This window comes from Meriones unguiculatus, chromosome 4, assembly GCF_030254825.1.
Source record: "Meriones unguiculatus strain TT.TT164.6M chromosome 4, Bangor_MerUng_6.1, whole genome shotgun sequence".
NCBI lineage: Eukaryota > Metazoa > Chordata > Mammalia > Rodentia > Muridae > Meriones > Meriones unguiculatus.
In genome coordinates, this window is record NC_083352.1 from 125,587,733 (window position 1) to 125,615,634 (window position 27,902).

Here is a 27,902-nt window from a genome sequence, read left to right on the forward strand (position 1 = left end):
CTGCTCTTCCATAGGACCTGAGTTTAATTCCCAACACCCACATAGAAGCTAACAACTATATATAACACCAATTCCATTGGTTCCAACACCCCCTTCTTGCCTCCGTAGACACTAAATGCACAGACATGCAACAGTGTTAACACACACAAAACGTGTAACATAAAGGCAGTGGTGGCACATGCCTTTAATTCTGGCACTCAGAGGTAGAAGCAGGAAAATTTCTAGGCAGCCTGGTCTACAGAGCAAGTTCCAGGACAGCCAGGGCTACACAGGGAAACCCTGTCTCAAAAGAAAAAACAAAACAAGAAAACCTAATAATAATGATATTTTAAAAGGGGAGGCTGGTACAATGGTGGGAAGAGAGGAGAATTAAATTAAAAACAGCCCCTCTCTGGTTTTCATGCTCCAACTACTTTGGTGTGTTCTCCAGGAAAACTACATTAAACAAATTAAAACAAATTTAACAAATTACTTCTTAGGCCATTTGTATCACAACTGACTAAATCAGGCAGCTGTGGATGGTATGTGGATATAATCCCAGCAGAGTTCAAGGTAAGCCCTCACCTGTGCAGCAAACTGGAAGCCACACTGGGCTGCAAGACTGCCTTAAAACAAGAAAGAATGGCTAAATCAGTGGGCAGCCAGAAGGTGTTATGCCACTGAGACCATTCTTCTTGGATCAAAAGGAAACGATTTCAGTACTATGACAGAAAAGTATACAGGAAAGAGCATACACATGAGCTTGCTCCTTCTCTATTGCTACAACTTGTAAAACAAGACTGCATGAGAAGCCAGCACTGCAGCAAGGCCTTATTAAAAAAAAGTACACTAGAAAATTTACCTGAGTCCATTAAACAAACCTAATTCTGGCTAGAGGTCAAGACCTCTGTAAGGTCTTGTGAAAGACACTGTATTTCTGATGAAAATAAATGGATGTTCATTCATTCCACTTCCAGCCTCAGAAAACACAACCTTCAGATGCACAAGCACAGACAGACCAACATGGGGATTTACTACTGCATACCACAGCATGTCATGTGACGCCCCCATTTAAGCAACAAGAGCAATACAAACCTCATTTCCTTTAGTCCTTCTGCCTCTATGACCTGAAGAATCTGTTTTGGTGTCATTGGAGCATCTGAGTAGTTTTCTAACACCTGAAAAAAACATAAAGATCCTGACTTCAGTGTGAAAACTTTCATTATACCCAGTCTGTACCGGGGACTGTACTCTGCTATGAGGAGTTAACAGTACCAGACGGGATTCACCATAATCAAAGTGACTTTCCAGTCAGGGGTATGGCCCCAGCACAGCATTAAAACAATTACTTCAGATACCAAATCACACTCTGATCTGTATTTTGAAAGTTAACTGCATTTAGATAAAAATACCACAATTAGGTAAAATATTCTACCTACCTCAGTTCTATGGACAGCTATCTTAACATCTGCATGTAATAATACAAGACTTTAGCAGTTCTGATAACTTGGTAATTTAATGTTAAAATATAGAACACAGCTGGGTAGTGGTGACGCACACCTTTGATCCCAGCACTCAAAAGGCAGAGGCAGGCGGATCTCTTAGTTTGAGGCCAGTCTGGTCTACAGAGTTTCAGAACAGCCAGGGCTACACAGAGAAACCCTGTCTGGAAAAACAAACCTATACATAATAAATATAGACCAGAAGTGATGGTGCAGGTCTTAAATCCCAGCATTTGGGAGGCAGGTGAACCTCTTGTGATTCCCATCTCAAAAAATAAAAACAACTAACAACAAAATACTGCTTCAGAATACATAAAATGGAAATTCAAGGAACTTTCAGGCTAAGTGTGGTGACACAAGCTTTTAATCTCAACAGAAACCGACAGATTTCTGTGGGTTCAAGGCCAGTCTGGTTTATATATTGAGCTCAAGACCAGCCAAGCCACATAGTAAAACCCTGTCTCAAAAAAAAAATTTTTTTTTTACTAGTACCCATATTGGGTTGGGTATGTGTGTTTAGGTGTAGTTTTTTGTTTTGATACAGTCTAACTAAGCAAGCCCCAGCTGGCACAGAACTCATCATGTAGACTATTGTCAGCCAGTTGAATGTTCAGTTCTGTTCTGAGACAACTGAGGCCACCTCTGAACTTGCCACGTAGCTCAGGATGAACTGGGACTCCTGACCCCACTGTCTCTACCTCCCAAGTGCTGGGATTACAAGAGTGTGTGCGTCATGCCCAGCTTCAGTTCTTTTCCTTTTTACCCTGAAATTCTGGGGTCAACTGCCACATTACATTTTGCCACCTGACAACATCGTGCCACCGTTCTTTTGTTTGAGACAGGCTTTCTTTGTGTAATAGCTCTGGCTGTCCTGGAACTCACACTACAGAACAGGCTAGCCTCGAACTCGCAGAGATCCACCTGCCTCTGCCTCTGCCTCTGCAGTGCTGGAATTACAGGTGTGCGCCACCGCTGCCTGGCTCATGCTACATTCTTTTTGTGACTAACTTAGAACACTGAGGAAACCAATGTCCTGCTTGTGTTAGCTCATCTATAACGAAGTCAGCACTTCCTCTGCAACTGCAGTTCTCACTCTAGGAAGCTGAGCTGTCTCGGTAATGTTCCTCCTCTAAGGAAGGAAAAGAAAGAGGTCATTCTCTTACTCCCTAACCTCTGCTGCAGCTGTGGGTACTTCAAGCTAACAAGTCCAACACCCAAGTCCTCCCTGGCATTTAAAAAGGGGGGTGGGGGAGCAGAAAGTTCCCAAGTAAGGCTACAAAAGACCTTGTCACTGAAGGAAATCAATGTTTGGAGAAGAAAAAATACTAAAACAAAACTCCCATTTTTCCTCCTTAGCCTCTGCTTGGATTATGTCAGTTACAGACACTGCAATCCTATTTACCACTAGATCTGACTTCTAAGCTTCATTCAGATTCAAGCAGTTCTGTAGGACTCAACCTGTCTAACTGTCCATTCTTAATTTGTTCTCTAATTTATCTCAGCAACTCTAGTCTATCTCCTCTCCAACCTCATCCCTTTCCCCTATATTCCCTACCTTGGTCGGAACCTTTCTACCTTTCTAATCACCTGATTTAGCAACACATAAGTGGCATCTTTCACTCTCACCTACCTGGTTCACTACCAAAGCCAGTGACACAACATAACAGCACCATCAATTATACCCTTAAGTCCAGCTCTGTTCTCCTCAAATCCATTCCTACTTGCGGTTATCCCTCATTTAAAACCACTAGGAACACCTGCGTTGTGCCAAGCCCAAATCTAGAAATCCAGAGTCTGTCTACATCACGTTTGTTCCTATTTCAAAATCATGCTCAGCAACTCTGCCTGTTTCTCTATGCAGCAGAAAGTAAGTTTCCAGAACCCACCCACCCAGCACTAAAGCACAGGCTCTCGAGCCACAGGACAAGGTTCAAATTCTACGCTCCCAAAGTGAAGCAAGTACTGATCCAAACTGAGCCAAAGGAGACCTCATTCTGCAAGTATCTGGAGATCTTCCTCCCGAGTCACTTTTCAGATCAAACAGAACATGAATAGGCACCTGTGGGCGCTAAGAGCTGGGCACCCAGGGCCTCTCAATCACCTCTCCATCTCCCCACCACACAGCCTCACTGGCACCGCTCACTTCTGTCCCAGCCATTGCTCTTTGTTCCACACCATTGGCATTCTGCAAATATATTAGAATCCACGTAGCTTTCTTCTCTCTCCCTCAGCCATTCTTTTTTCATCAGTTTCTGCATGTATGGCCTCCTCTGTGAGACCTACTTACATCCCATTAACCCTTCAAGACTCAGTTCAGAAAGCACCTTCCTCTGGAAGCACTCCCTGAACTACGCCAAGCAGAATCAAATCTCTTTTTCAATGTTCCCACTGTCCCACAGTAAAAGGAATTCTCTCCCAAACCAGGATACTTAAAAGAGAAGTGAGGAACTAATTCATCATCCTTATTTCTAAACAAAAGACAGAAACTGTGCATCTCCAGTGACATGTAAGCCTATAGTTCTCTTCATCCATCTGAACCCCACAGCTTCCCCAGAAGACCAGCAGCTCCTCCTCTTCATACTCTGAGGTAACCCAAGTGCCAAGACAGACAAGGTTAGTCAACAAACCTACAGTGAGCGGGTTACTGATCTTCATTGTCACAGACACCATCTGAGTTAGCAAATCTGCAAAAATAAAGTGCGACTGAAAAAATATCTACCAATTATTTAAATAGTAAGGAGCTGGAAAATCTTAAAACAGAAGAAAATTTCTAAAGTGAAGTTACATCCAAAGAGACAAAGTATTCATTTTCATTAAAATTGTATATAAATTGCTGGCTTTCAGAACAATCCAGCACTGTTATAGGCCCAGTCTTTCTAGATGGCACATTTCTGAAGGAAAGAAAAAAGTATCTCTACTACTTGAAAGGACAAAAAAAAAAAAAAAAAAGAGTTTGATATAGAATGGCCAGAGAGAATCAGAGCAAAAATAAAGCATGCAATGTAGTGTTTCTCAAAAGCCAGAGGAATCTATTTAAGAATTTTCTCCCAACTTGTTCCTAACCAGCTGGCAGATTTAACCCTCTCCTCTAGACAGATAGAAACACCAACACACTCTAAGGCATCTGAGAGAAGACTGTCCATTTCTTAAACAACTGTAAAAACCCATCTCCAGAGTATGCTACTCTACTGGAATTCTCCAGAATTCGCTCCACTTTCCTACACCAAAATGCTGTGTAGAAGGTGATTATTTACTCACCAATTTGAGTGAGGCCAGGAGCAATTAGAAACTTCCACCTGACAAGCACATGCAGTCACCACTACAAGCAATCTAAATTCAACTGTCCAAAGGTAGTTAAGGATAATAATCCTGTGACAAAATTAACTGCCCTGACACTGTAGCTCACTGCTTGCCAGGTATCCCTCTGTGCAGTAGAGGCTAATAATCTCGCCAGCACTCAATGTGACACAATTTTTTTTTAAATGGGAAGACTCCAGTCTCCCACCCCCACAAGCACAGAAAATTCTAAAACACAAACCACATAAAAGATGTGCAAAATTGCATACCACATTCCCACACGTCCTCTTTCAAACATACAACTACACCACAAAAAAAAAATTTTCTGTTCAGATTACTATTTTTAACTGAAGAGCCACAGAAGAAAAAGAGAAATAACTTACTTAGATAACTGTGCTTGAAGGTGAGCCAATGATAAAATAGAAATAGCAACCTTAACCTTAGAATGGAAGCCACAGTAAATTTAAGAATCTAAAGAGGCTTAAAATAACAGTGGATTCCAAACTGCTAGAGCCTTTCAACTAATAAGAGCCAAAAAGCTTTGAGACAAGAAGCTTCTATAACTGTCAGGACATAACACAGGATTGAAGGCGCTTTCACCTACCTCTAACAAGCAGGTTCTGGAAAGCAAAGTTTCTTTGGGTGCCCAGAGCCTTAACCTGCACACAGAAACTCAGAATTTCAATGTACATCAAGACTCGACCTCCATAATAAAACACGCTGCATTTCAGCTCTCTCCTAGACGCCTTCAGACCTCAATTTGACTCCAGGTGAAGCATCAATGAAGACATCCCAAGTTCCAAGATCATAAAAAACTAGCCAAAGGTTCTAGTTTTGATTGACTCACAGAAGGAAAAATAGACCACCTTGGAGTTTCAAATTCCTACACGCCAAGCAAAAAAGGAACCAAACTACAACCTTCACACAAACAACCTCCGTTTCTGTTCCCCCGGTAACAAGAGGATGGGAACACCAGTAGAAATTCAAACCGTGGTGGCTCAGACAGCCCGGGTAAATCAATAACAAGCTTTCTCAGACTCCTAGGAAAGGGTGCACTCTAGATTCTTATCAGCCTCGAACACTTCGGAGGCAGAAGTCACTTTCCAGTAAAAGGAACAATTAGAAAGCTAAGCTTCACTCCATCATTAAAACCTACACATAAAATACAGGGCGTCAACAGACAAGTACTAAGCACCATAACCCTGCACGGTGGCCGCCTGAGGACGTGACATTTCTGAGAAGTATAACCTATTAGGACTGTCATCAGCAACATTTTATAAGAACATGCCTCAAGGCTTTTGGCTTTGTATTTTTGAGTCCAAAAGGAAGCTCTCTCACAAGTCCACTGAAGCTTGGAAAACAGAAAATCAGAAATCCTCTGGGCAGGCAGCTAGCACAATCAATTTACTTTTTCTTTCCTTCCTTCCTTTTTTTTGGCTAACCCTCTGAAAGGAGCCTCAACAGATATTCTTTGCAAACAGACATTATCCAGTTCCTCTGCAAAGCGCCTACCTCTATGGCAGTCACGGCGGTTCAGTGTGATTTGAATGTCCATGGGCCACCTGCATAATAATCACTTACGCAGCTGGCAAAAGTACTGTTTCCAAGGCAGGTTCAGTGTGTTTAAATGAGCCCTAGAAACACCGCTTTAAACAAAGTCCCCAGATATACTCCCACTGGGCACTCAACTTTGAGAAGCACTACTCAGGGTTTAGACTGGCCCTTAACAATTGCTTCCCGACACACACCTGGTTTAAATTGCCAACGCTCTAAATGCTTCCCATGTCCTTGAAAGCAGGGGTGCCTTGCCACCCCCGCGGTGTCCAGTGACCCACTCCACTGCCCACGGAGAGGGAAGCCCTTCCGACTCTTCCCGGAAACCTAACTCCCGCAAAAGAACAAACGGCGCTTCCCGGGACCCCCTGCTGCTGCCAACGTGGGGGAGGGGAGCCTGGAGCCCCGGCGCTCCGAGGGGTGGAGCCGCCTGCCAGCTCGCCCCTCCGCAGGAATTCAGGGGGGTGCGAAGGAACGGCGCCCCGGCCCACCCGGGCCCGCCGCCGGCGCCCGACACCCAGGCGGCCCCGCCCCCTGCCGCGATGGGCAGGGCCTCACCCCTCCCCCGCCCCGGAGCGGCGCGGGAGCCCACCCCCCAGGCCCCCCGCCGCGGCCCCCCGGGCGGCCCGCCTCACCAGGCGCGCGGCCTCGGCCCACGTGCGCTCCTTCTTCCTCTTCTGTTTGTCCTTCATCCTCCTCCGCGGCGGCGGCGGCTCCACGCGGGACCTCCGGGCGGGGCGGACTGGGGCGGTGGCGGCGCCGGGCTGGGGCGGAGGCGGCAGCGGCGGGGGGCGCGTGGCGGCGGCGCGTGCGAGGACTCGGGCGCGGCCGGGGAGGGCGGGCGCACCGGGACCGGCTGGCGCGAGACCCGGCGCGAGGGCGGCGGTGGGGGAGGGGCGGCGGCTCCACGCGCCCGCGCTGCGTCAGTCGCCCACGGTGGCAGCGGCGGCGGCAGCACCCCCGCGATGGCTAAGGAATGCGGCGGCTCCGCATAACCACGGGGTCAGAGGTCACGGCTCCGGCCTCCGCTTTCCCGCGCTGCAGGGGAACCGAGACCGGACTAGTGGCGTGCCGGGATGGCGAGACGCGGCTTCCCCTTCGACGCTCGGATGCGTGCGTGTCTGCCGTGGGTATGTGTGTGTATGTGTGTGCCCGCGTGTGTGTGAGAAAGAAGAGTGAGGAGGGGGAGTGTGGGGTTTTTTTTTTTTTTGAACAAAAACAAACCGAAAGGACGGCTGGGATTTGTAGTCCTTACTGGAGCCTTAGCCTCTCCCGCTCCGGAAGAAAATGGCTGCCTGAAGGGCTTGGACCACATTTCCCGGCGTGCCCCGGGACCGTATTTTCCGCCCACTCTCTTCCGTACCCCGCTGAGCTCCAGCTCGGTAAAAAAAAAAGAAAAAGAAAAAAGGGGGGGCGGGAAGTTGGTAAGGAAGGGTTGGGGCGGGGTCTCGCGAGGTTCGGGAACTATCGGAGGCCTGAGGGTTTCTGGGAGGTGTTGCTGGGAAGGGGCGGTGGCTGGACTCCCTCTGGCCGCGGTTAACCCGTTCCATGCTTTTTGGGTACTAGGGGCGGGTCCAGTGAGGGTGAAGATCCTGAGTTGGTAGTCCGCTACCCGCTTCCACTTTTGGCACTCCCCCCCTAAATAAACAGCTTTCATCTGCACGTATGATGGGTGACAAGAAGCAGGACTTTCCCTTTTGGCCTACCCCTAAATGACTCAACTGGCGCGTAGTCATAAGCAAAGAAACACTCATATCAGTAAAACGGTTATTGCACGGCTGACTGCCCTAGACGGTTACCCATTTCCTCTTGTACTTTCATGCCGCTTTGTATTTAGAGGGTGCACCTGCAGTCCACAGCCGAATTGCTGCCAGGTGAATTTGGTGATCTGGTGGTAGGTAAAGGTTTAAGGGCCATCCATTTAAATCAAAATGCACTTGAGTGTATTTTTAGAGGGAATGCCCTAGAGAGAGTAATGTCCTGATGTCACTCCCTGATGCCTCTTAACCCCCCCACTGAGCCTCAGTTTGATCCATGTTAGCATTAGTACCCTGCAACATTGATGGGGTACAAATTAGCATGAAGTATCTAGAAGATTGAGACAGAAGGTGGAGGATCCTGATATTTTTAGGTTCATGTTAATGTGGCTTCTGGCATAGAATGATAGCTGTTATTACAGGCTCACAGACAGTGAGCAATGGAGCCTCTCAGCCTTGATTGCAGTGTTAGATGGAATGAGATTTGGAGCACCCAGAACATAAAGTAGTTTTATGTATTTGTTGGACCAAGGTCCAGAAATATTTCTACAATCAGTCTTGAACTGGATTAGTGGACCTTTTTTGAAACTTTAAAGAGCTGGGTTTTACAGTCTTTGAAAGGTTTCTGTGGGTGAGGAAACACCCTATGTTCTCTGGTGTTAGCAACATGTGCAGCCAGTACTGAGACAAAGCCATCACGAGCAGTCTAACCCTTCCACCTCAGCAGTCCTTTTACCCAAGACGCAAATCCAGTAAGCAAAAGTCTATAGTGAATAGACTATAGGTGAAATTTAGACATTTTTACGCCACCACCACCCCTTCTGATTTTATCATAACAGGGAGAGAAGGAATAACTTCTAAAATGTTACTGGTTTTGACATTTTAGGTTTTGCTTTTTGAGATAGGATCTCACTATGTACTTGTGGCTGTCCTGGAACTCACAATGTAGACTAGGTTATGCCTGAACTCACAGAGATCCACTGCCTTCTGAATGCTGGGATTAAAGGTATATATTAGGATTTTTGTTGGGGGGTGGTTGTGTGCTGGGGATAGAAATGAGGGCCTCACACAATCACTGGGCTATGTCCTAGCACCCTTTATTTTTTTATTTTGAAACAAAAATCTTACAATATAGACAGGTTGGCCTCAGACAGGCTACTATTCTCTTTCCTCTGTCTGCAATTAATACGCCAGGGATTAAAATACACTCCCCACTACCCCTGGCCTTTAGTTGTTTTGTTTATAAATATTTTTTCAGTGTGCAGCTGAAACAGTCACCTCTGAGAGGATAATGAAACTTGCTTCAGATCTTGCAACGTGCTCCATATCTCCAAAACACACACACACTGGGAGGAGTGAATAGGTATGATCCACTCTAAAATGCAGGCTTTGTGTTGCTGTGCTGGGAATTGAGCTCAGCACTGTATGTGTGTTGGATGTTTTTCCACTAATCTACCTTCCAAGCCCTTTTTAGCTTGTGACAGATTCTTAGTAAGTCACGAAGGCTGCCTTGACAAGTCAGTCACTCTGCCCCAACCCTACTGTGCCACCAGATCTGACTGAATATTCGTGGTTAGAGTATGGACACTGTGGAAAGCAGTTCCTACCCAAAAGTATCCAACTCTTCATTCATGAACACTACTCTTGGCAGAACTCCATTCTGTTCACTGGAAAAGGGAGATTTGCAGGTCAAATTTAGGACCATAGGAAGATTGTCCTAGACTCTGTGAGTGAGCCACTGTACTTCACGGGTCCCTGAAAGTATAGGTGTTTTGGAGACATGAAACAATTCAGTGTTGCTGGCTTTGAAGCAGCAGAAAGCAAAGAACCGTAACAGCCTCTGGACTAAGAAAACTGCGAACAGCAAAAAGGAATTAGGGACCTTAGTCATTCAACCCATTGGAACTGAACTAAGAAACAAGAGTCTCCACAAAGGGAAAATACAAACCTTGACTTCAGCCTCAGGTTGAAGCAGTGAACTACTGGAACCCACTCAGTATTTGGATTTCTGGCCCAGAGAAGTATGAGGCATTTCTGAATGTGTGCTTCAAGCTACAATTTCTTTGTTCACTTCTTAGAGCTAACAAAGACTAACAGACACTGGCAACTCCATTAGCTTGTCTCAGCAAACACTGTCTACTTCTCACAAGTGAGTCAGGCTGTGGGAAAAATCCACATGTGGATATTTCAAGATCCCTACCCTAGTAGAATCAAACTAATGATAGTGTCATCGTTAAGCATAAGAAAGAACTGTATAAGGGAACTGGAAATGGGTGAGGCAGCTCATGTCTAATTTCATCACTTGGGAGGTGAAAGCAGGAAGGTTTTGAACTCAGAGCCAAACTGGGCTACATAATGTGTGTGAAGCCCAGTCAATACACAATGAGATTTACTCTACAAGAGAAAGGAGAGGAGAAATATTTGAAGGTTAAATTTGATTATTAAGCCTCAAGAGACTTTGGAGGTGGTGGGCTTTTTTCCCAGGTTAATAATCACAAGCGTTTATTACCAGAAGCAGCAGGCCCATCCAAGCTCTGCTTTAGTGTGCTTTTAAGTCGTTTTTATCACAGTACTTTTATTATAAGTCACCTTTGAAAGTTAACATTGGTGCTATGGGCTTAGTAAGATAAACAGAACTGCTGTTCAACCCTGCCAGTTTGGGGATGAGTCATTGTTTTTACATTAATGAACAAAGTACATAAGTAAGAATAACTGAAACAACAAACACCAGAGACACACAAAAGGACAGAGAGTCCCTGATCCTCCGTGTGATATATGAGCACTAGTTCTGGGCTGGAGCAGGGCACTAAGTTCTCTTACAGAGAATCTGGGTTCAGTTCTTAGAGCCTAAATGGTAGCTCACAGCTCTCTCATATGCTGTATAGACATATATGCAGGCAGAACACCAAGATTGTATACAAGTTTTTTGTGTGTGGTTTTTTGTTTGTTTGTTTGTTTTGTTTGTTTTTTTTTTAGTTGAAAAACACTGGTTCTGGACTCCAGTGGGCCTGAGTTTGAAATTCTGTAGCCTATCTTCAGCTGTGTGGCCTTGAACAAGTTACAAAACTTCAGTAACACAACACTGTCATTGTACAAGAGGGTACAGGAAAAATTCAGAGGGTGATCTGGACAGAGTGGTGCATACTTGCTTATTTGGGAGGCTGAGGCAGGAGAAGCGCTTGAACCCGGAAGTTTGAGAAGAGCCTGGATAACACAGGGAGACCCCATCTCTAAAGGATAAATGAGGTGACAGTTGTCCAGCTTCAGCTTTGCAGGCGGCCAGCTAAGGTGGGGCTCTGCCACCCCTTCACATACTGCATTTACTTGTGTGACTTTTGCTTGGTGACTGCATTCGGTGCTGTTTGGATTTGTTTCCTGCGTCCCCAAATACCAGCCATAGTCTCTGGCATGTAGTAGGCGACCAAACTATTGGTATATAAGCCAATCTCAATAACTCCTTTGCTGTATAAAGTCTGAGGAATGACTCCTTATTGAATGCTCTCAAACAGTTTCTGGAACTTACTCATAGGGGTGCTGCGGGGGGAGGGGGAGAAAGGGAGACAGACAGACAGATGGGGACTAAGACAAGATCTTACCCAAACAGATTGATACGAGTGGTAAGTAGAGACTTCCTGGCATTCCCACTGTCACTGAGTTGTCAAATCTGAATTCAAGTGCCATTAACCATCTCTAAAGTCTACTGTTCAGTCTCCCATGACTCTGGGAAGGGTAATTAAAATTACATTACCAAAATGTTTACAGTAGTTATCTCTAGGTTGTGTAAGATCAGGAAGTTTACTGGTAATTTTTTCATACAAAACATTACATTTTAATTTAAAAAGTTTTTCATTTCAAAACCAAAATAGAACATTTATATTAAGGTGGCAGTTTGATAATAGTGATATCATAGTGAATATGGTAATTTTTCCTTTACATTTTCCAAATCTGGAATGTATACTCCTTTATGTTGGAAAAGTAAAATTTTCATTAATATCAGTCAATAGTGGACGAACATCTTTAGTAATAAATCCCTCTTCCCACTTTGGTTAGCATTGTAGGGCCCCTTAGAATGGCCCTGAAGGGAGATTTAAGCCAGTTTTTATCAAAATTGTGGGAAATGACAGCTACCTAACTGATTAAGGTTTTCTGGTAGAAATTACTTCATTAAAGGCTCATTCCAGTTTTTAATCTCTCTTAATGCTTGAATAAAAGATGTTTAGAATTACATAGATCCTTTTGATCATATTTAAGCCCTTTCCTCTATAATGATGGGGGGCCACTTTAAGTGATTTTGTTGTTTGGGGCTGCTTATGTTGTTTTGCCTTTTCTGTTGTTTGTTTTTTGAGACAGGGTTTCTCTGTGTAGTCCTGGCTGTCCTGGAACTTACTGAAGACCAGACTGGCCTCAAATTCAGAGATTCATCTGCCTCTGTGTCCTGAGGGCATGTGCCACCATGCCCGGCTGTTTTGCTTTTTGAAGATAGAATCCCACTCAGTAGCACAGGCTGGCTTAGCAATCCCTCTGCTTCAGCCTCCAACTCCTGGGATTCCAGGTGTGATTACTGTGGCTCCTATAGTTAGATAGATCACAGCTCTTTGCCCTGTGGGGTTGCACACTCAGGGAAGCCTGCCACCATGTACACAAGAACACTCCAAGAGCCTTAGAGCTACAGTCAGTCACCCAGGACAAGTTTCAGATGAGTTCAGCCTTGACCAACAATGCTTACTGCAAACTCATGTGAAGCCTAGAGCAGAATTACCCAAATAAGCTAGCTCCTGAGCCTACAGAATCAGAGATACTTAGTTAACGTCATTTGGGAGATAATGGTTTTTTTCAATGTCATAAGAGTACTGAGGTGATTTGTTACATACCAGCTGATACCTAGTAACACCCTGTTGTTACTGTGACTGCCCCCTGGGCAAGGGCTTACACACAATTTCGTAACTGAGTGTTCCCAGATCCTTTGGAGCTCCTGTGGATGAGAGTAGCAAGCCACAGCATGGTGCTTTATTTTATCTTGGAGTTCAAGGAAAGAGGAGCACTGTCCAGACCTAGGAGTGTCTCTCAGAGGCAGAACATTTATTTGCATTTGCCTTTTAAAGGCCAGGCTTTGTTCCCTAGTGCTGTAACAAGACATATCCCACCTGTCTCTGTTCCAGGATTCCGTCCTGATCCGGGATTTAAACTGTTTGCCCACCTTCCTGCTCTGCTTCCATGTTAGCTGAAAGGTCCAAACCACTGCTCTCAGGTGAGTAATCTGTACCCCTTCCTTCCATCTGTCTGCCATATTGTTTTTTGTTTTTGTTTTGGTTTTGGTTTTGGTTTTGGTTAGAACAGGATCTCATCAGGTAGCCCTGGATGGCCCTAAACTCAATGATATCTGCCTACTTCCAGAGTGCTTTAGCTAAAGCTCTGCACTGCACTGCCCTGCCCTGCACTTTAATCATATAGTCTACATTTCTGTGGTCCCATTTTTATTGTAATTTCTATGGGCTCACAAAGACTAAATAAAATAAATAAGGGCACTACCTCAAGGGCCTCCTGGTCTAATAGGCTCCTAAGAGATGGAAACTGGTAACTCTGCACATAATAGCACTTTGTGTAATCCCTGCACTTTGGTAGGAAGATTGCCATGAATTTAAGGCTGTCTTTAACTGCATATTGAAAGTATCACAAAAAGCCAGATGTGGTAGCACAGACCTATAAGGCCAGCACTTGGGACGAGGAGGCAGGGGATAAATTCAGGGTATTCTTGGGCACATAATGCCTGTGATACAAGAAACCCTGTCTCAAAAATGTTTCTTTAGAGAACAACAAAAAGGAAGTAGTGACAAACACAGATGACCTTCATGAGGAGCTGATACTTTATCCTGGGCCTTGCAAGCTTCACAAGAGAGTGACTTGGGAAATTCTAGGAACAGGAGCACAATGGAGTGGTTTATACATGTGAAAGTGCAAACGTTGGAGCAGGGCCAGCAGTCTAGTGGAAGCACTGTGGCTAGTGTGCGTGTGTGGTGCTGGGAACCAAACTAAAAATAAATGTTCTACCTCTGAGCCCTGAAAAGTAGAGGAAAGCATCCCTTGTAACACCCAGGAACCTACAGCTCAGATAGGTGTTCTTCCCCAGCCCACAGCAGGTGCCTTTGCTGAATGATCATTGACACAACCCTGGGTGCTGACGCTGGTCTGCAGTGTGGAGGAAAAAGCAATATTACGTTGTAGAGTTATCCAAGATGGCTCCTGGAATATTTTTCTAGCTGAATTTTTACTGTGTTTTGCCTTCTCTAAAGCCTCCATTCAAGATATAATTAGGGAAACCCAATTTACTCTTAACATTGATGATTTCATTGTCTGCTGCAAATGAGACTTGTCAGCCTGATGAAGCCAGAAACTGACTTAGTCATTGCCTTGTTCTCCCCCTCCTAGCAAGGGCTGCCCCATCCCACAAAACAGCAGGAGTACAACATGAACCACTGATAACCTTCTCCTGGGATGGGAGCAGAGTGCTGAACCCTGGGGACCTGCAGCACATGTGGACACAATCCTTGCAGTGCATGGACATAGGAAAAGTGATTGCAAGCTCATGTAGCACTTTGTTTATAGAAATCTGCCCTGCTGCTGGAGTTGAGACTTCTCGTGGCCAGTATGGGTGAGAGAGGAATTATCTCCTAACTTAACAGTTACATTACGTTGGGGGCAAAATAAACATCTGAAAATTAATTTCCAAACCAGAAGTGGTACATTCCTATAACCCCAGATACTTAGGATGCAATGGCAGGAGAATCTCAAGTTCAAGGCCAGCCTAGGCATTTTAGTAAGACTCCCCAACCCCAAATAAAAAGCAATCACCTTTTCATAATACTAATATTAATAACTCCCTTATAGTACTAATAATTCCTTTAGAAAATAATGGGGACATGAGCTATCCCAGGATGTGGTTCACTTGATAGTTGCCTAGTGAAAATAAAGTCCTGGGTTTGATCACCAGCAATGAAGAAACTGGATGTGGTGGCACAAGTGTGTAATTCCTGTATTCATGAGAGTGATGAACGATGATCAGAAGTTTATGGTCAGAAAGTAAATTAATAAACAGAAATTCAAGATCATCCTTAGCTATATAGAAAGTTGGAAACCAGCCTGGGCTATGTGAGACCCCACTGGAAAAAAAAAAAAAAAAGATAAAACCTTGAGTCAGTGGAGATTGGCACTTGCCTTCAAATGAAAACTCCTCTAACTCCCAAAACTTGCCTGCCACATAAATGCAGTCCAGCGAAGACCCCAAGTGGTTTTACTCTCAAAATGATCCTAAAAAAGTTCAACTGGGAAAATAGATGCATCACTTTTATTCCAAAATGACCTAACCAGGTGCCATCTAAGAAACTCTACCAAGAAAACTATCATAAGATTTAAGGGCCATCATTACTAACACGAAGATTAAGAAAACAAACCAGCTCAAGGGCCCAGAGGTCGAGCATAAGCTCCATAAGCTCAGCCATTCTGCTCTACTGCCAAGAAAAGCGTCAAGATTAACGATTTGCTTCTTTCAGCCAGATACTAAACTATATTAGGTAGCTACAACGGAGCAGTTTCAGCAAGGGCAGACAGAACTATTGAACAGATAAGTGGCTGGTGTGGAAGTAATGTAGTGCACAATGAGAGTGACATGCTAAACTGGAGGAGGAGCTGAAGATGGTTTAAGAGTGCTCGCTGTTCTTGTTCTTGTAGGGACCCATTGTGTTCTCAGCACCTACTTGCGGCAGCTCACAACTACATGGAACTCCAGCTCCAGGGGATCCAAAGTCCTCTCTGGCCTCAATGGGCACCTACACACATGCCCCCCTATCCCCCGAGATACACATATAAGCATAGAAATAAACTTTTTTTTTTTCAAGACAGGGCATTTTTCTATAGCCATGGCTGTCCTGAAACTCACCCTGGAGACCGGCTGGCCTCGAACTCATAAGGATCTACCTACCTCGGCTTCCCCACTGCTGAGACTGAAGGCATGTGCTGCCACCACCCACATTTTTTGCCTTAGTAATTCTTAAAGTTTAATAGAAATAGCTCAAATGGTGATGGGTCAGACGACAAGGGTTAGAAGTATTGGCAGAATTCAGTTTTTATCAAGGATATATGAAGATGACCATAAATTACTGCTGGGTGCCAAAGCTTATGTAGTTGTTTTGGGAGGCAGTTTGACAATCTGTAACAGAATGATGCTTGTTTGGGGAGAATGGGATTGGAAGATAGATACAGCTAACAGATATCCTGTGATGTATGCTTAGGATTAACCCCAGGGAATATAAATAAATAGTAGTCTGTGCCTGAGGTTGCTAATACAGCATTGCATAAAATAGTTTAAAAACTGGTAACCCTTTCAGTGACCAGCAAGCCTGTTAAATTCTGGCAATCAGGTGTTGTAAGGTGTCTATTAAAAATAAGTTTACAGTGGTGGGAAGGAAAACAAAGTAAGTTTACATTAGCTTATTACAGAAAGCAATAATGTACTGTGAACATAACATGTGTTTGTTTTGTTTTGGGTGTTCCAGGTGGAGCCCAGGATATATGAGGCCAGAGCCTCACATATGTACACTATTTTGATACACTGGTGCAGAGGACCACATCTGGACACTCCCTCAATACTATAGAGATGAGACATCCCCGAGAATCAGGAAGTTAGACTACTCTGGGCATATCAGTATCTGGACACAGACCTGGGTACACAGGAACTTTACCAATGTGGCATCACTACCACACCATATGCTATTTAGTATTATATGCCTCCTCTTTCATGCCTGAAGGATGGCTGCCTAATCCCTTCAGCATCTCTGCAGGATCTGTTCTACCTAGAGGGGTGCTATGGCTTATTGAGGGTAATAATATGAACCCAGGCTTCTGTGGCTTCAGAACTCCCTGTTAATGGCACAGCTGATCTAGTGCCATACTACCTTTATTGAGTCTTTGCTCCTCAGCATGGCCTGACATCTCCATCTTGTAAGCATTTGGCCTGATTGCAGTGTTTAAATATAGATTGTACATTTAAGCATACATACTATGTAGTATGTAAATGAGAATGTTGTTACGTCTTATCCGCCAACTTTTTACACAGATTTGCCACCTTCACGTTGCATCTGGCAGAGTAAAGCCATCACTTGGCAGTCCTGCACTTCAGTCAAGCTCTCATGAGCCTGACTGTGAGGGGCCCTGGGGCCTCCCCTCCAGCTCCTGACCACTTAGCACAGTTCTGCAACTGACTTTGCCAAGCTTCACCACGATGTGACACACTCTGTGCAGAAGCTTCATCCTGTGTGCCAGAGCATAGAACACTGCTCACTGTGAATACATGAGCCTGCCTCCAAGCCCTGACTGCTCTCATTACTGCTGGGGTAAACTTGCAAAGGCAGCAATCACTCTGTGATCCCTTTAGAGCCAAGCATGGTGGTGTGAGGCAGAAAGATCACAGTCAGAACTGGCATGGGATACATAGTAAGTTCAAGACCAGCTTGGTCTACACCATGAGCTCTGGGCCATCCAGGACTATGTAAGAAAACCTAAAGAAGCAAAAAGAATGCCCTTTATGTAAACCTGAGATTGTATCAGTGCTACTACTCTCAGCCGTCAGCTTGGGAAGGGCATGGTCCATGGCTGGAGCCCAGGACAGTTATCAATGGCAGCTGGAAATCTTGTTTGCCTGGACAAGGAACATTTCAAAGCCAATGGCCTGCTCTCAATCCCAGCAAGGGACTTACCTCCCAGGCCCTGCTCTACAGTAGTTTGGCCCCGTTCCAAGACCATAGTGTCAAGCTGAGACAGTCCTTGGAAAGTGAACAGTGCCAGAGAAAATGCCTGGTAGAGAATTTGCCAACCAAGCCCCCCCAAATACGCATGAATGGCAGATAGGCTTACTGCAGACACTTAACAGAATTGCTTTCTGTAACCTCAAAGGGAAATAATGGTATTCAAGGCTCATTAGGAGAGCATACTGGGGTACAAACATGGAGAATATTTTATGAACAAAAACGAACTTTGCCTAAGTCACTCAGGTCGTCTCTTCAAGGAATGTGGCCAAGAAATACACAGATGCAAAATTGGAAAAGGACAAAGAAGGGCACAAGTTATGAGAGACCCTCCAGCCAAGAGGAAATGGGAGAAAACCAAGACGACTGTGAAAGTTACTAAGCATGGTTCCTGAGGGCCAGTCATTGTTGCACACACCTGAGGTCCCAGTACTTAAAAACCGAGGCGTGGCTCTCAAGTTAAGGCCAGCCTGGGCTACATACCCACACTTAAAAGGTCTGGAGAAAAAAAAACCCACCAGAATTTATCCATGTAGGGTGGAAAGAATGGTTTTAGGCAGAGAGCACATGTATGAAACTGCCAGCAGGAAAGGAGCCAAATGGAGGCTGTGCCACCTGGTCTCAAAGGTCTAAGGAGGCAGTGTGAAGCAAGGGACAGACCGCAAAGGTACCAAGTACTCAAAGCCCTTTACTTTTCACACACACACACCCCTGCTCAGAAGGGTCATAATATATCTCACTTCCTCTCCCTGTGTCCTGGGCAACACGACCCCTAGCACACAGGTATACACAGGTACAGAGGGTCACAATCCCCAGAGCTGCAGCAAGAGACCTCTGCCCCTGCACATGACCACTCTGCCAGCAAGTCCCCAGTTGGCTCGCGTAACTGAAGTACCCGGGGACCAGTTAACCACAAACCCAGTGATACAAACCAAGGCTGCAATGATAACAGCTGCAAGAACTACAGTTAGGTCCTCGACAAATGTCACCGACAACTCCACTGGCAGATGTGACCACCACATGATTCTTGGATACAACATGCTCAGAGTAAACTTCAACCAAATGGCAACTCTAGTTCAAGAGGACCTGCCAAAATCACAGGTCCCAAGATTAAATGTTCAGTGTGAAGTTCAAAGCAGTTTCCAAGATTTAGGATTTTCTCAAATATTTTTTAAAAATAATACCAAAGATGAAAATACAACTATACTGAGCTAGGCAGTAGTGGCACACACCTTTAATCCCAGCACTTGGGAGTTCAAGGCCAGCCTGGTCTACAGAGAGAGTTCCAGGACTGCCAGGGCTACTCAGAGGAACCTGCCTCGAAAAACCAAAAGAAAAAAGGGAAAAAGAAAATACAACTAAATTGGCATGAATATCCACTTGGTTCCCCTATCCTGGATCTATACCATCATTGAGATAGTCCCTGGTCCAACTCAAGAGTTCTAATATATTTTAATAAAACACAATCCAAATCACTCTTTAAGTAGTTGGTTTCCAGTTAAAGGATTCTGACTGTTTTCCACTAATACTTATTAAGTCGAGGCAGGCTTCTAGTTTCCTGGTAGAACGGGGTGGGAAGGAAAGGCATACTACACATAGTTTGAGTATACTTTATGAACAAAAACTTTGCCTAAGTCACTCAAGTCATTGGTGCTGTGGGAATTTTTTATTTACTTTATTTACTGAATAGGTGTTTTGCTTGCATATATGTCTGTGTGCCTAGTGGCCATGGAGGCCAAAAGAGGGCATTGGATCCCCCAGAACTAGAGTTACAGTTCTGAGCCGCCATTTGAGTGATGGGAATCAAACCCAGTGTTCTCAGTTGCTGAGCCACTTCTCCAGCTGATGTGTGAATTTCTTGTTGGTATTTTAAGAACCCAATACTATATAACCTTTCTGCAGAAGTTCTGCATACTTCCCTCCAGTGAGGGTACAGGACTGCGCGTGAGTCTCTCCTACAAGGCCTTCACAGGTGCTTCCCAGCTTGTCACAAACTTCTTCCCTTATCCAGCTCACTCTGTACTCTAGATCTCACAGTCGGTGCCATTTCTTTATTTACTAACCCAGTATTATTTATATTTATTTATTTATTTTTTTTTAGTCAGGATTTCCTGTGTAGCTTTGGCTGTCTTGGACTTGCTTTGTAGACCAGGCTGGCCTTGCACTCACAGTGATCCAGCTGCCTCTGCCTCCCAGAGTGCTGGGATTACAGGTGTGCGCCACCACGCCCAGCTTTAACTCACTATTCTTATATTATCATACTACTTCGTGGGATTTATGAAAACTCTGTATTTATATACTTTGGGTTTTATTGTTTTTGAGACAGTCTCTAAGCAGCCTCAGCTGGCCTGGAACTTCCTATGTAGACCAGGCTGGCCTTAATAGCACAGAGATCTACCTGCTTCTGCTTCTTGAGCACTCAGATTAGAGCCTATATTTATATGCTTTTGCTTAACACTTCCCCTTTAAAGTGCAAGCACTGTCCCTTTTCCATGTGCCAGGAACAATCTCAGTGTTGTTACATCAGTACCTAAATGGCTTGGTACATAGCAGGCACATGATAATTGTTAAATGATTAGCAGGATTTTCTCTTTCTTTCCTTTCTTTGTAAGATTTATTTTATATATGTGAGTTCTCTGTCTGCATGTACACCTGCATGCCAGAAGAGGCCATCAGATCCCAGTATATACGTTTGTAAACCATGTGGTTGCTGGGAATTTAATTCAGGACTTCTTAAAGAGCAGACAGTGATCTTAACCATGGAGCCATCTTTCTGGCCCTATCTGCTTTTCTTTAGAGCCTGCTCCAGATGGCTTCTGAGCCTTTTGGCTAATATCAAATGTAAAGCTGTTTTGCTCAGTACTGACTCCTGTTTTCCTGTGATACAGATTGTTCATCACATCTTCATAAACACACAGCCTTATCGTAGTAGCAGTGACATTGTTGAACGTTGCTCTGGCACACACCATGCTGATTGCTTTCACTATATTGCTAATCCTCAGAAGGGCTCTGAAAGGGTATTCTCACTCACCTGACAGATAGAGGCTCCAAAATCTAGAGAAGTAAATTAAATTCCTTATATTTGCAGTGCTAGAGAACCAAGTCAGTGGTAGAATTCAAACCCAGCTCAGAGTCCAAGCACTGGGGTTTTGGTGGTTTAAATGAGAGCCATCCCCCATAGGCACATAAATTTAAAACTTGGTCCCCAGTTGGCAGCTGTTTAGGTTGTGGAACTTTGAGGCTTGCTGAAAGAAGTTACATCACTGGGGGCGGGCTTTACAAGGATATAGCTTGCCCACTTCCGGTTCTTCCTCTCTGCTTCCCGAGTGGTTGAGATATGATCTCTGAGCTTTCTGCTGCTTGCTGCCATGCCTCCCTGCCATGATGAACTCCTACCCTCTGAAACTGTGAGCCAAAATAAACTCTTTCTTCTATAAGTTGTGTTTGGCCATTGAATTTTATCATAGCAACAGATGAGGAACAATCTGAGGTTCCTCTTGTTGGTTCCATTTCTCTGGAGGAGGTGCTCAACCTGCTGAGGTTCACCTAGCATGCCTTGGAATGTGAGAATCCAGAAGACATAAGGCCCATTTGTAATATTTTGGCTTCCTGATGGTATACAGATAAGACACAGGTATATCTTAAAGTAAATTGCATAATGTTATAATACCTTTAAAAGAACTTTAAAAAACAAAATACAAAGTTGAAAATGTCCATGCCTCTTGCTCAGGTCCAAGTACCTCAGGTCAGGAACTGCTACAAACATGACACACCTTTTTTGTCTTTATTTTCTTCTGTCCTTCCCTCCTTTTGGTGATGCAGGGGATCAAAGACAGGGCCTTGCACACGGTAGGCATGCCTCCAGCCCTGTCCTCATTTTGTCACTCTCCTAGCTGTGTTTTTAAATGTCGGTATTATAATCCAATGTTGATGTTCTCCTCTAACTAGGAACAGTCTAAATGTTGAAAGAAAACCACAGCATATCAGCTATGGGCAAGTCATTTTGAAAGGCACTAATCATTTACAAGGACACCTTTTTGTAGATACAATAAATCTGATTGATTTTTATTACACATCTTATTTAGAATCACTTTTACAACGCTAGACAAAGAGATAATACAAATAAATATCAGTTGTAAAACTTAAAGAGTCCCAAGTATTGGCATATCCTTTATCTAAAGACAGCCAAAGAGAAGGTCAAGATCAATAGTAACTCCAAAGAGCCATCAAGCCCCCGGCTCCTGCTTGCCTACATCACTCCTTTCATAAATAACCTCAGAAGCATCTCATTCAAGAGATGGGCAGAGAGGAAGGTGCTACAATCGAAAGTACCAGACCAAGACTTGTAACTGTGGGGGCATGCTATTCTCACCTAGTTCCCTCTGAGCTGTGTCATTATGGCTTTTAGAGTACATTAGTAGCCCCATTTCGTCCACATATGGCGTCTGGATGGTCCAAGGTGTTCACAGTACCCCTCAAACTCAAGAGGCAAAAGTGAGGCAGAACTTATAGCCTATGTTAGCAGGGAATCGACACTTCTCAGAAACTTGGCAGAGTCTACATTCAGTGAGGGAGGACTTAATAAGAGTCAGGAAGAGCAGACAATGGCCCGTGCCCGAGCTGTACCGTACTCCTTGGTCACGGAGGTGGAGGTGGAGCAAGTCAAGCAGCATGCAGGCATCAGACAGGGAGCAATTCAATGTATGTCAGTCTTAAGAAAGTGCTTCATGCCTATGGTTGGTGGCCTCTGATTCTGACTGTAAGGGTCTGGAAACTTATCATTTGAAGCCAGATACATTCTACTGATCAGAGGAAAAATGTCCGATGAGGATTGTATGTGCAACCTCAAACTCTTCCCAGATGGGCTTCTTAGATCCTTCAAAAGACTTGCTTCTAGACTACAGTAGCTACTGCAGGCATGAAGTTCTTCCAGCATCCCAGAACACTCTAGAAAACTATCAACATAAAGCTTTGGTCCTTTAATGAGCTTGATATGTCCTCTATATTCTTGGCTCAATTCAGAACTCAAAACAGCAGCATTCTGGGGGCAGCAAGACATTTTTACCATTTGCTATCTTCAGTATCGGATCCATGTTGAGAAGAAAGCACCAGAGGCTGCCTGGGGAGGGACAGCTTCATCGCCACATGGGCAGCCTTCTACTTGGTGTCCACAGACCACTTCAGGAACACAGCTGAGAATAGGGCAAGCTTGCTTTAATAACATGTCTGCTGGCTGGCTTTTTTTTCTTTTTGTCTTCTTGGAAAAGTTCTAAGCTAAGTGTCACTTAACACCCGCCCCCAACATCAGAGACTAGTATGAAGGTATGACATTACCTGAAGTTTGCAATCCTTCTCTTTGCTGCACAAATGTTTCGGCCTATAGAATTCAGCTTAGCTGTGAGGAAATGTGGCAAGAGAGACCAGTATCACCAGCAGACAGCCATCTTGGACCATACATCTCATCATTTGGTTCCAATTCAAAACGGCAAGTTCTTAGTACATAAGGAAGAAGCAGGGTTTGAGCCCAAGAAAAGATGAGGACTAGTTCCATGACATCCAAGGAACTGCTGAGTAGGGCTCTGGGCTCAGAAAGAATGCTTACCACCACAGATCTCCATTCTACAGAATGTCAAGGCATTGCACCTAGTACCCCCATCTTCCCATGGGTTCTGATCAAGAAATGTACTTGGAGGACAAGCAGCTGAGTTAAAACATATCTCAAGGCCCACCTGAGTTGCCATCTTCCTGAGGCACCATGCCAGCAAGGTGCGCCAGTGTGACAGACTTGGGGACTCAGACTGTCCCCTCAGGCTTGGATCATGGACTCAGACACAACATGGGGCATGCTGCTAGCTTGGATTAGTCATTCTGTCGGCCTTTAACATAGACAAAGGCAAAGACTGAACATTGGCGTATTTCTCAAACTGCGAAGGTTTTCAGTCTCTCTTACATCCAGAGCACAGGTGCTGCTGTGCGCGCACAGTCCCACACACTCATGCATTTCTCTTGAGGAAAATGAGTTAACTATCACCTAATGTCCAACATAAACAAAGCTGGAGGTGCCATACTATGAAGAACCAAAACTCACAAACCAAACTACTCTATGTAAACGGGAAGCGTGAACTCTAGTCTGACCCTCTGCACTCACAGCCTCTTCTTGTCAGCACCCAGGGCTCTCCTCACGGAGTCATACTTCTAGGAGTCAGTGGGTTTCTGCTCCAGGCAGACAGGCTTCCTTGGCTGCCATTTCTGTGTTCTCTTTCCTCCTTCTCTACATATGCCTGCTCATTCTTCTGCTCCCGTGATAGTATGGACCCAATGGGGAATTCAGAAGTGCCCTTCCGGATGCCTCCCCCAATGCTAGTCCCATCAGAAGAGGCAGAGCCAGCTTCCCTTCTCCCACACAAAGGCCCACCTCAAAGCACACTCTGTAGGCACACACTGCAGGTGGGTCTACATGAGTCCACTCAGAGCATGTGTACTTGGGGAAGGACGGTGATAAATGAAGAGTAAAGTGACGTGGTAGATGGACATGGCACTGGTTTATAGACTTAGGTCTTTAACAAAGATGGTCATGGTTTTGAGGTTTTAAAAAAGCTGTTTCCCCAAACTCTCCCAGGACACAAAGGGAATGTCTTTTCTATTGCTTCTAACATCAAGTCCTTCTGGAGTAGGAGCCATTGCCCCATTCAACAGGTTCCACAGGCAGATCTACCCCTGCTGAGGAGCCGGGAAGATGGACCACTGATTGTGCCATCCTGGGGCTTGGCTCCACGTGAGATCTCTCATTTCACCTGACAAAAAAGCAGGCACCTATTAGAGTTCTAGGGTTTCACGTCTCAGCTCCATTGTCACTTTACACTGAGGCTCCACACACATGGTCCTAAGGAGACCTCGACTCCACATTGTTTAACAAGAAGGGAGCTTGGTTGTGAAGACAAAGCTAGAGGCAAGGAGAGGGAGGGAGAGTGGGGAGGGGAGAAAGAAGGAAAGCAAGGTCATGGTCATTCTCTTGCTGTCCACTTGAACTTTGCACTTTACCTTACCCATGCATTTCTGAGATGCTAATTAAAGGGCACTTCCCAGAGGAGCTAGTGCCAGACCAGGACCAGCGTGTTCGGGCAGATTAAGTTGGCAATTCTGCAAAAGGCCATCACTCCTCCTCGGGGGGATGGTTCAGGGTTTAGGCTCATCATCTCTGCAGTATTGTGCTCGCTCTTCTCTCAGAAGACAATGCTGTTCCCACCCTGGGAGGGGGTGCTGGATTACTTGGGAACCAGCCCCCGAGACTGCGGGTAAAACTGAGATGCAGGGTTTCCTGAGGAGGACGAGGCAGATCCTGATTTCCTGCCACTCTTGGGCCTGCAAAAGTCAAATGCATGTGGACATTACCAAGTGGCATGCACATCTGAAGGTGGCCTTTCTTCAATAGCCTGAAAACCAGAATTCTTTGAACTGTATAAACCCATTAGACTAGACTAGCATGACCCACTGGGCCTAGCTAACCCACCTGCCAGGAGATGTGTGAGACCTGAAAGGAGGGGCTTGGGTGCTCAGCAAGTGCAGGCCAAAATAAACAAGGGCTGGGACCATGGCCCCCTGGGTGCTGGGATTAAAGTATTCAATATTACACCTGGCTCAAATGTCCTTTCAAACACAGGTTACCAGAAGCCACTCACCTGCCCTTGGGTTTTCTGTTTGCCGTGCTTTCAAAGGATGATGCATCCACTTGAATCTCATCTTCATCCTGCAGAGCTGCATCCAGTGCAGCCTGGACCTTGGGTGAAATGGCTGGGCCCTCATAGTCTCTGGTCGTCCGGCTGGGCATATCTAACTCCAAGAGCATGATGTTCTCCGCCTGCGGAAGCACAGCAGACATCAGCAAGTACAAGGAAGCCACACACCCTCTGAAACAGAATTGCAAGCTACTCGATATTAAGAGCCTCCCAGGAGGGCTGGTGAGATGGCTTGGCAATTAAAGGTGCCTGCTATTAAGCCTGATGACCTGCGTTCAGTCCTTGGAGCACACATAGTAGAAAGAGAACTGACTCGCACAAGTCCTCTGATCTGCGTACACACACACACACACACACACACACACACACACACATAAATGTAATAGAAAAAAGTTTAAAAGAAGCCTATCTAGAATAGTTGTGTGTATATATATTTGTATTTGTACATATGTGTATGGAAGCCAAATGTTTTCTATTGCTCACTTTTTATGTGCCATTGGTGTTTTGCCTGCATGTATGTATTTCAAATGCCCTGGAACCAAAGTTACAGGCAGGTATGAGCTACCATGTAGGTTCTGAGAATTGAACCAGGGTTCTCTGGAAGAGCAGCCAGTGCTCTTAATCACTGAGCCATCTCTCCAGCTCTTGTGTTTTGTTTTGTTTTAAGACAGGGTCTCCCTGTAAATTTCTAGCTCAGCTAGGACTCATTATGTAGACCAGGCTAACCTCAAACTCACAGAGATCCAACTTCCTGTGCCTCCCAGGGGCTGGGGTTAAAGGAATGCACCACAATGGCAAGCTTCACCTTATTTTTTGGGACAGGTTTATCTATGTGAACCCGAATTGACTAATTCAGCTAGACTAGCTGAGCTTTAGGCCTTGAAAATCCTCCTGCCTACCTCAACACTGGGACTGCTGGTGCATGCTACAGCTCCCAGCTTTTCATATGAGTACTTGGGATTTGAATTCAAGACCTCATGGTTGTATGGATACCAACTGAACCAATTCCACAGCCCCAGAAAATATCTCTTATGATTTTTTTCCTGATGGGATTGAAAGTGATGTTTTGGGTTTTGTTTGGTTGAGTTCCCTCTGGTCCCCCCAGTGTTTCTTTGTGTAGCCTTGGCTGTCCTGAAACTCGTTCTGTAGACCAGGCTGGCCTTAATTTCAAGAGACTCAACTGCCTTTGCCTTCTGAGTGCTGGGATTAAAGGCCTGGGAAATCACTGCCTGGCTTTACTTTTAAACATGCTACTTGCTATTAGCCATCTTAAAATGTGGTATTTAGTATGTTCATAATTCTGTACAATTATCACAAGATACTTCCAGAATATTTTATCGCCTCCTAAAGAAAAATCTTGTATCTTGACATATTTACCCAAATCTCTCCTTCACTCAGCCCATGACAAGCACCAGCTTGCTTTCTGTGTCTATGGGTTGGTCCATTCAAGATGTGTCACATATGGCCATTGATGTCTGGTATTTTCACTTAATTTTTTGTTTGGTGGCTTCTCTGTGTAGCCCTACTGTTCTGGAACTCACCATGGAGATGGGACTAGCCTCAAACTCAGATGTTTCACTTAATATTATGTTTATTAGTCATCTGTATTGCAATCTAGACCAATTCTTCATTCCCTTTTTTATGGCCAATAAAAGTTACTGCATAAATACCCCATTTCATGGTCATTCATCAGTTGATGGGCATTTGATTGGTTCTGACTTTTGAATATTGAACAAAAAGCCACAATTACAATCATCATATACAAGGTTTTGTGTAAACATGTGTCCTAGTTTCTTTTCTGTTGCTGCAACAAATGCCATGATCAAAAACAATCTCGAGGTCAGGGGAGGGGAGATTTTATATTATACTTCAGATTATAGTTTATCATGGAGGGAAGTCTATCAAAGCAAAAAGTTGAGGCAAGAACCTGAAGGCAGGCCTGCTTACTATTCCATGCAGTATTAGCTCTGACCAGGGAACACATTAACAGCAGGGCAGTATAGTGGGAACCATGGAGAAATGTTGCTGGCCAGTCAGCTCACTCACTGGCACATACTTGGCTAGCTTTCTTATACAGCCCAGGAATACCTACCTAGGGATAATGCCAATGACGGTGGGCTGGGCCCTCTTGCATCAATTAATAATCATGATAAATCCCCACAGACCAATTTGACAATTCTTCGGTCAAAGCTTTCCTCTCAGATGATGCTAGGCTGGAGCTAACTCAGAAAACATATATTTTCAATTCTTTGGTGTAAACACAGCATCCAGTGTGTACTT

At 44.7% G+C, this 27,902-nt stretch overlaps 2 protein-coding genes and 1 long non-coding RNA gene across 10 annotated transcripts in view; 1 reads left to right on the plus strand and 2 right to left on the minus strand.

Moving 5' to 3' along the window:
• The window catches only part of Asxl1 (ASXL transcriptional regulator 1), a 60,579-nt gene extending 53,388 nt beyond the window's left edge, over positions 1–7,191 (minus strand). For 3 of the 4 annotated variants that reach the window (XM_021639690.2, XM_060383054.1, XM_060383055.1), the window contains exons 1-2: positions 6,968–7,191; positions 1,075–1,157 (exon numbers count right to left, since the gene is read on the minus strand). In XM_021639690.2, coding sequence (XP_021495365.1) covers positions 1,075–1,157; positions 6,968–7,024 — 140 coding nt within the window. In that variant the 5' untranslated portion in view covers positions 7,025–7,191. Of the gene's footprint in view, positions 1–1,074; positions 1,158–6,526; positions 6,774–6,967 lie in introns of those variants that run through there. The other variant, XM_060383052.1, reaches the window with a different exon arrangement.
• Positions 7,192–7,322: 131 nt separating this feature from the next.
• On the plus strand, positions 7,323–27,296 carry LOC110550078 (uncharacterized). Of its 2 annotated transcripts, none has more exons than XR_002476500.2 (3): positions 7,323–7,462; positions 13,249–13,337; positions 25,547–27,296. It is a non-coding gene; the product is annotated as an uncharacterized LOC110550078 (long non-coding RNA). The 2 variants fall into 2 exon arrangements; XR_002476499.2 differs by lacking the exon at positions 25,547–27,296 and adding an exon at positions 16,639–21,323.
• Kif3b (kinesin family member 3B) overlaps positions 21,921–27,902 on the minus strand; it is a 39,971-nt gene continuing 33,989 nt past the window's right edge. For all 4 annotated transcript variants that reach the window (XM_021639693.2, XM_021639695.2, XM_060383056.1 and 1 more), the window contains 2 exons: positions 25,566–25,744; positions 21,921–25,248 (listed from right to left, as the gene is read on the minus strand). In XM_021639693.2, the coding sequence (XP_021495368.1) occupies positions 25,152–25,248; positions 25,566–25,744 (276 nt within the window). In that variant the 3' untranslated portion in view covers positions 21,921–25,151. The remainder of the gene's footprint in view (positions 25,249–25,565; positions 25,745–27,902) is intronic.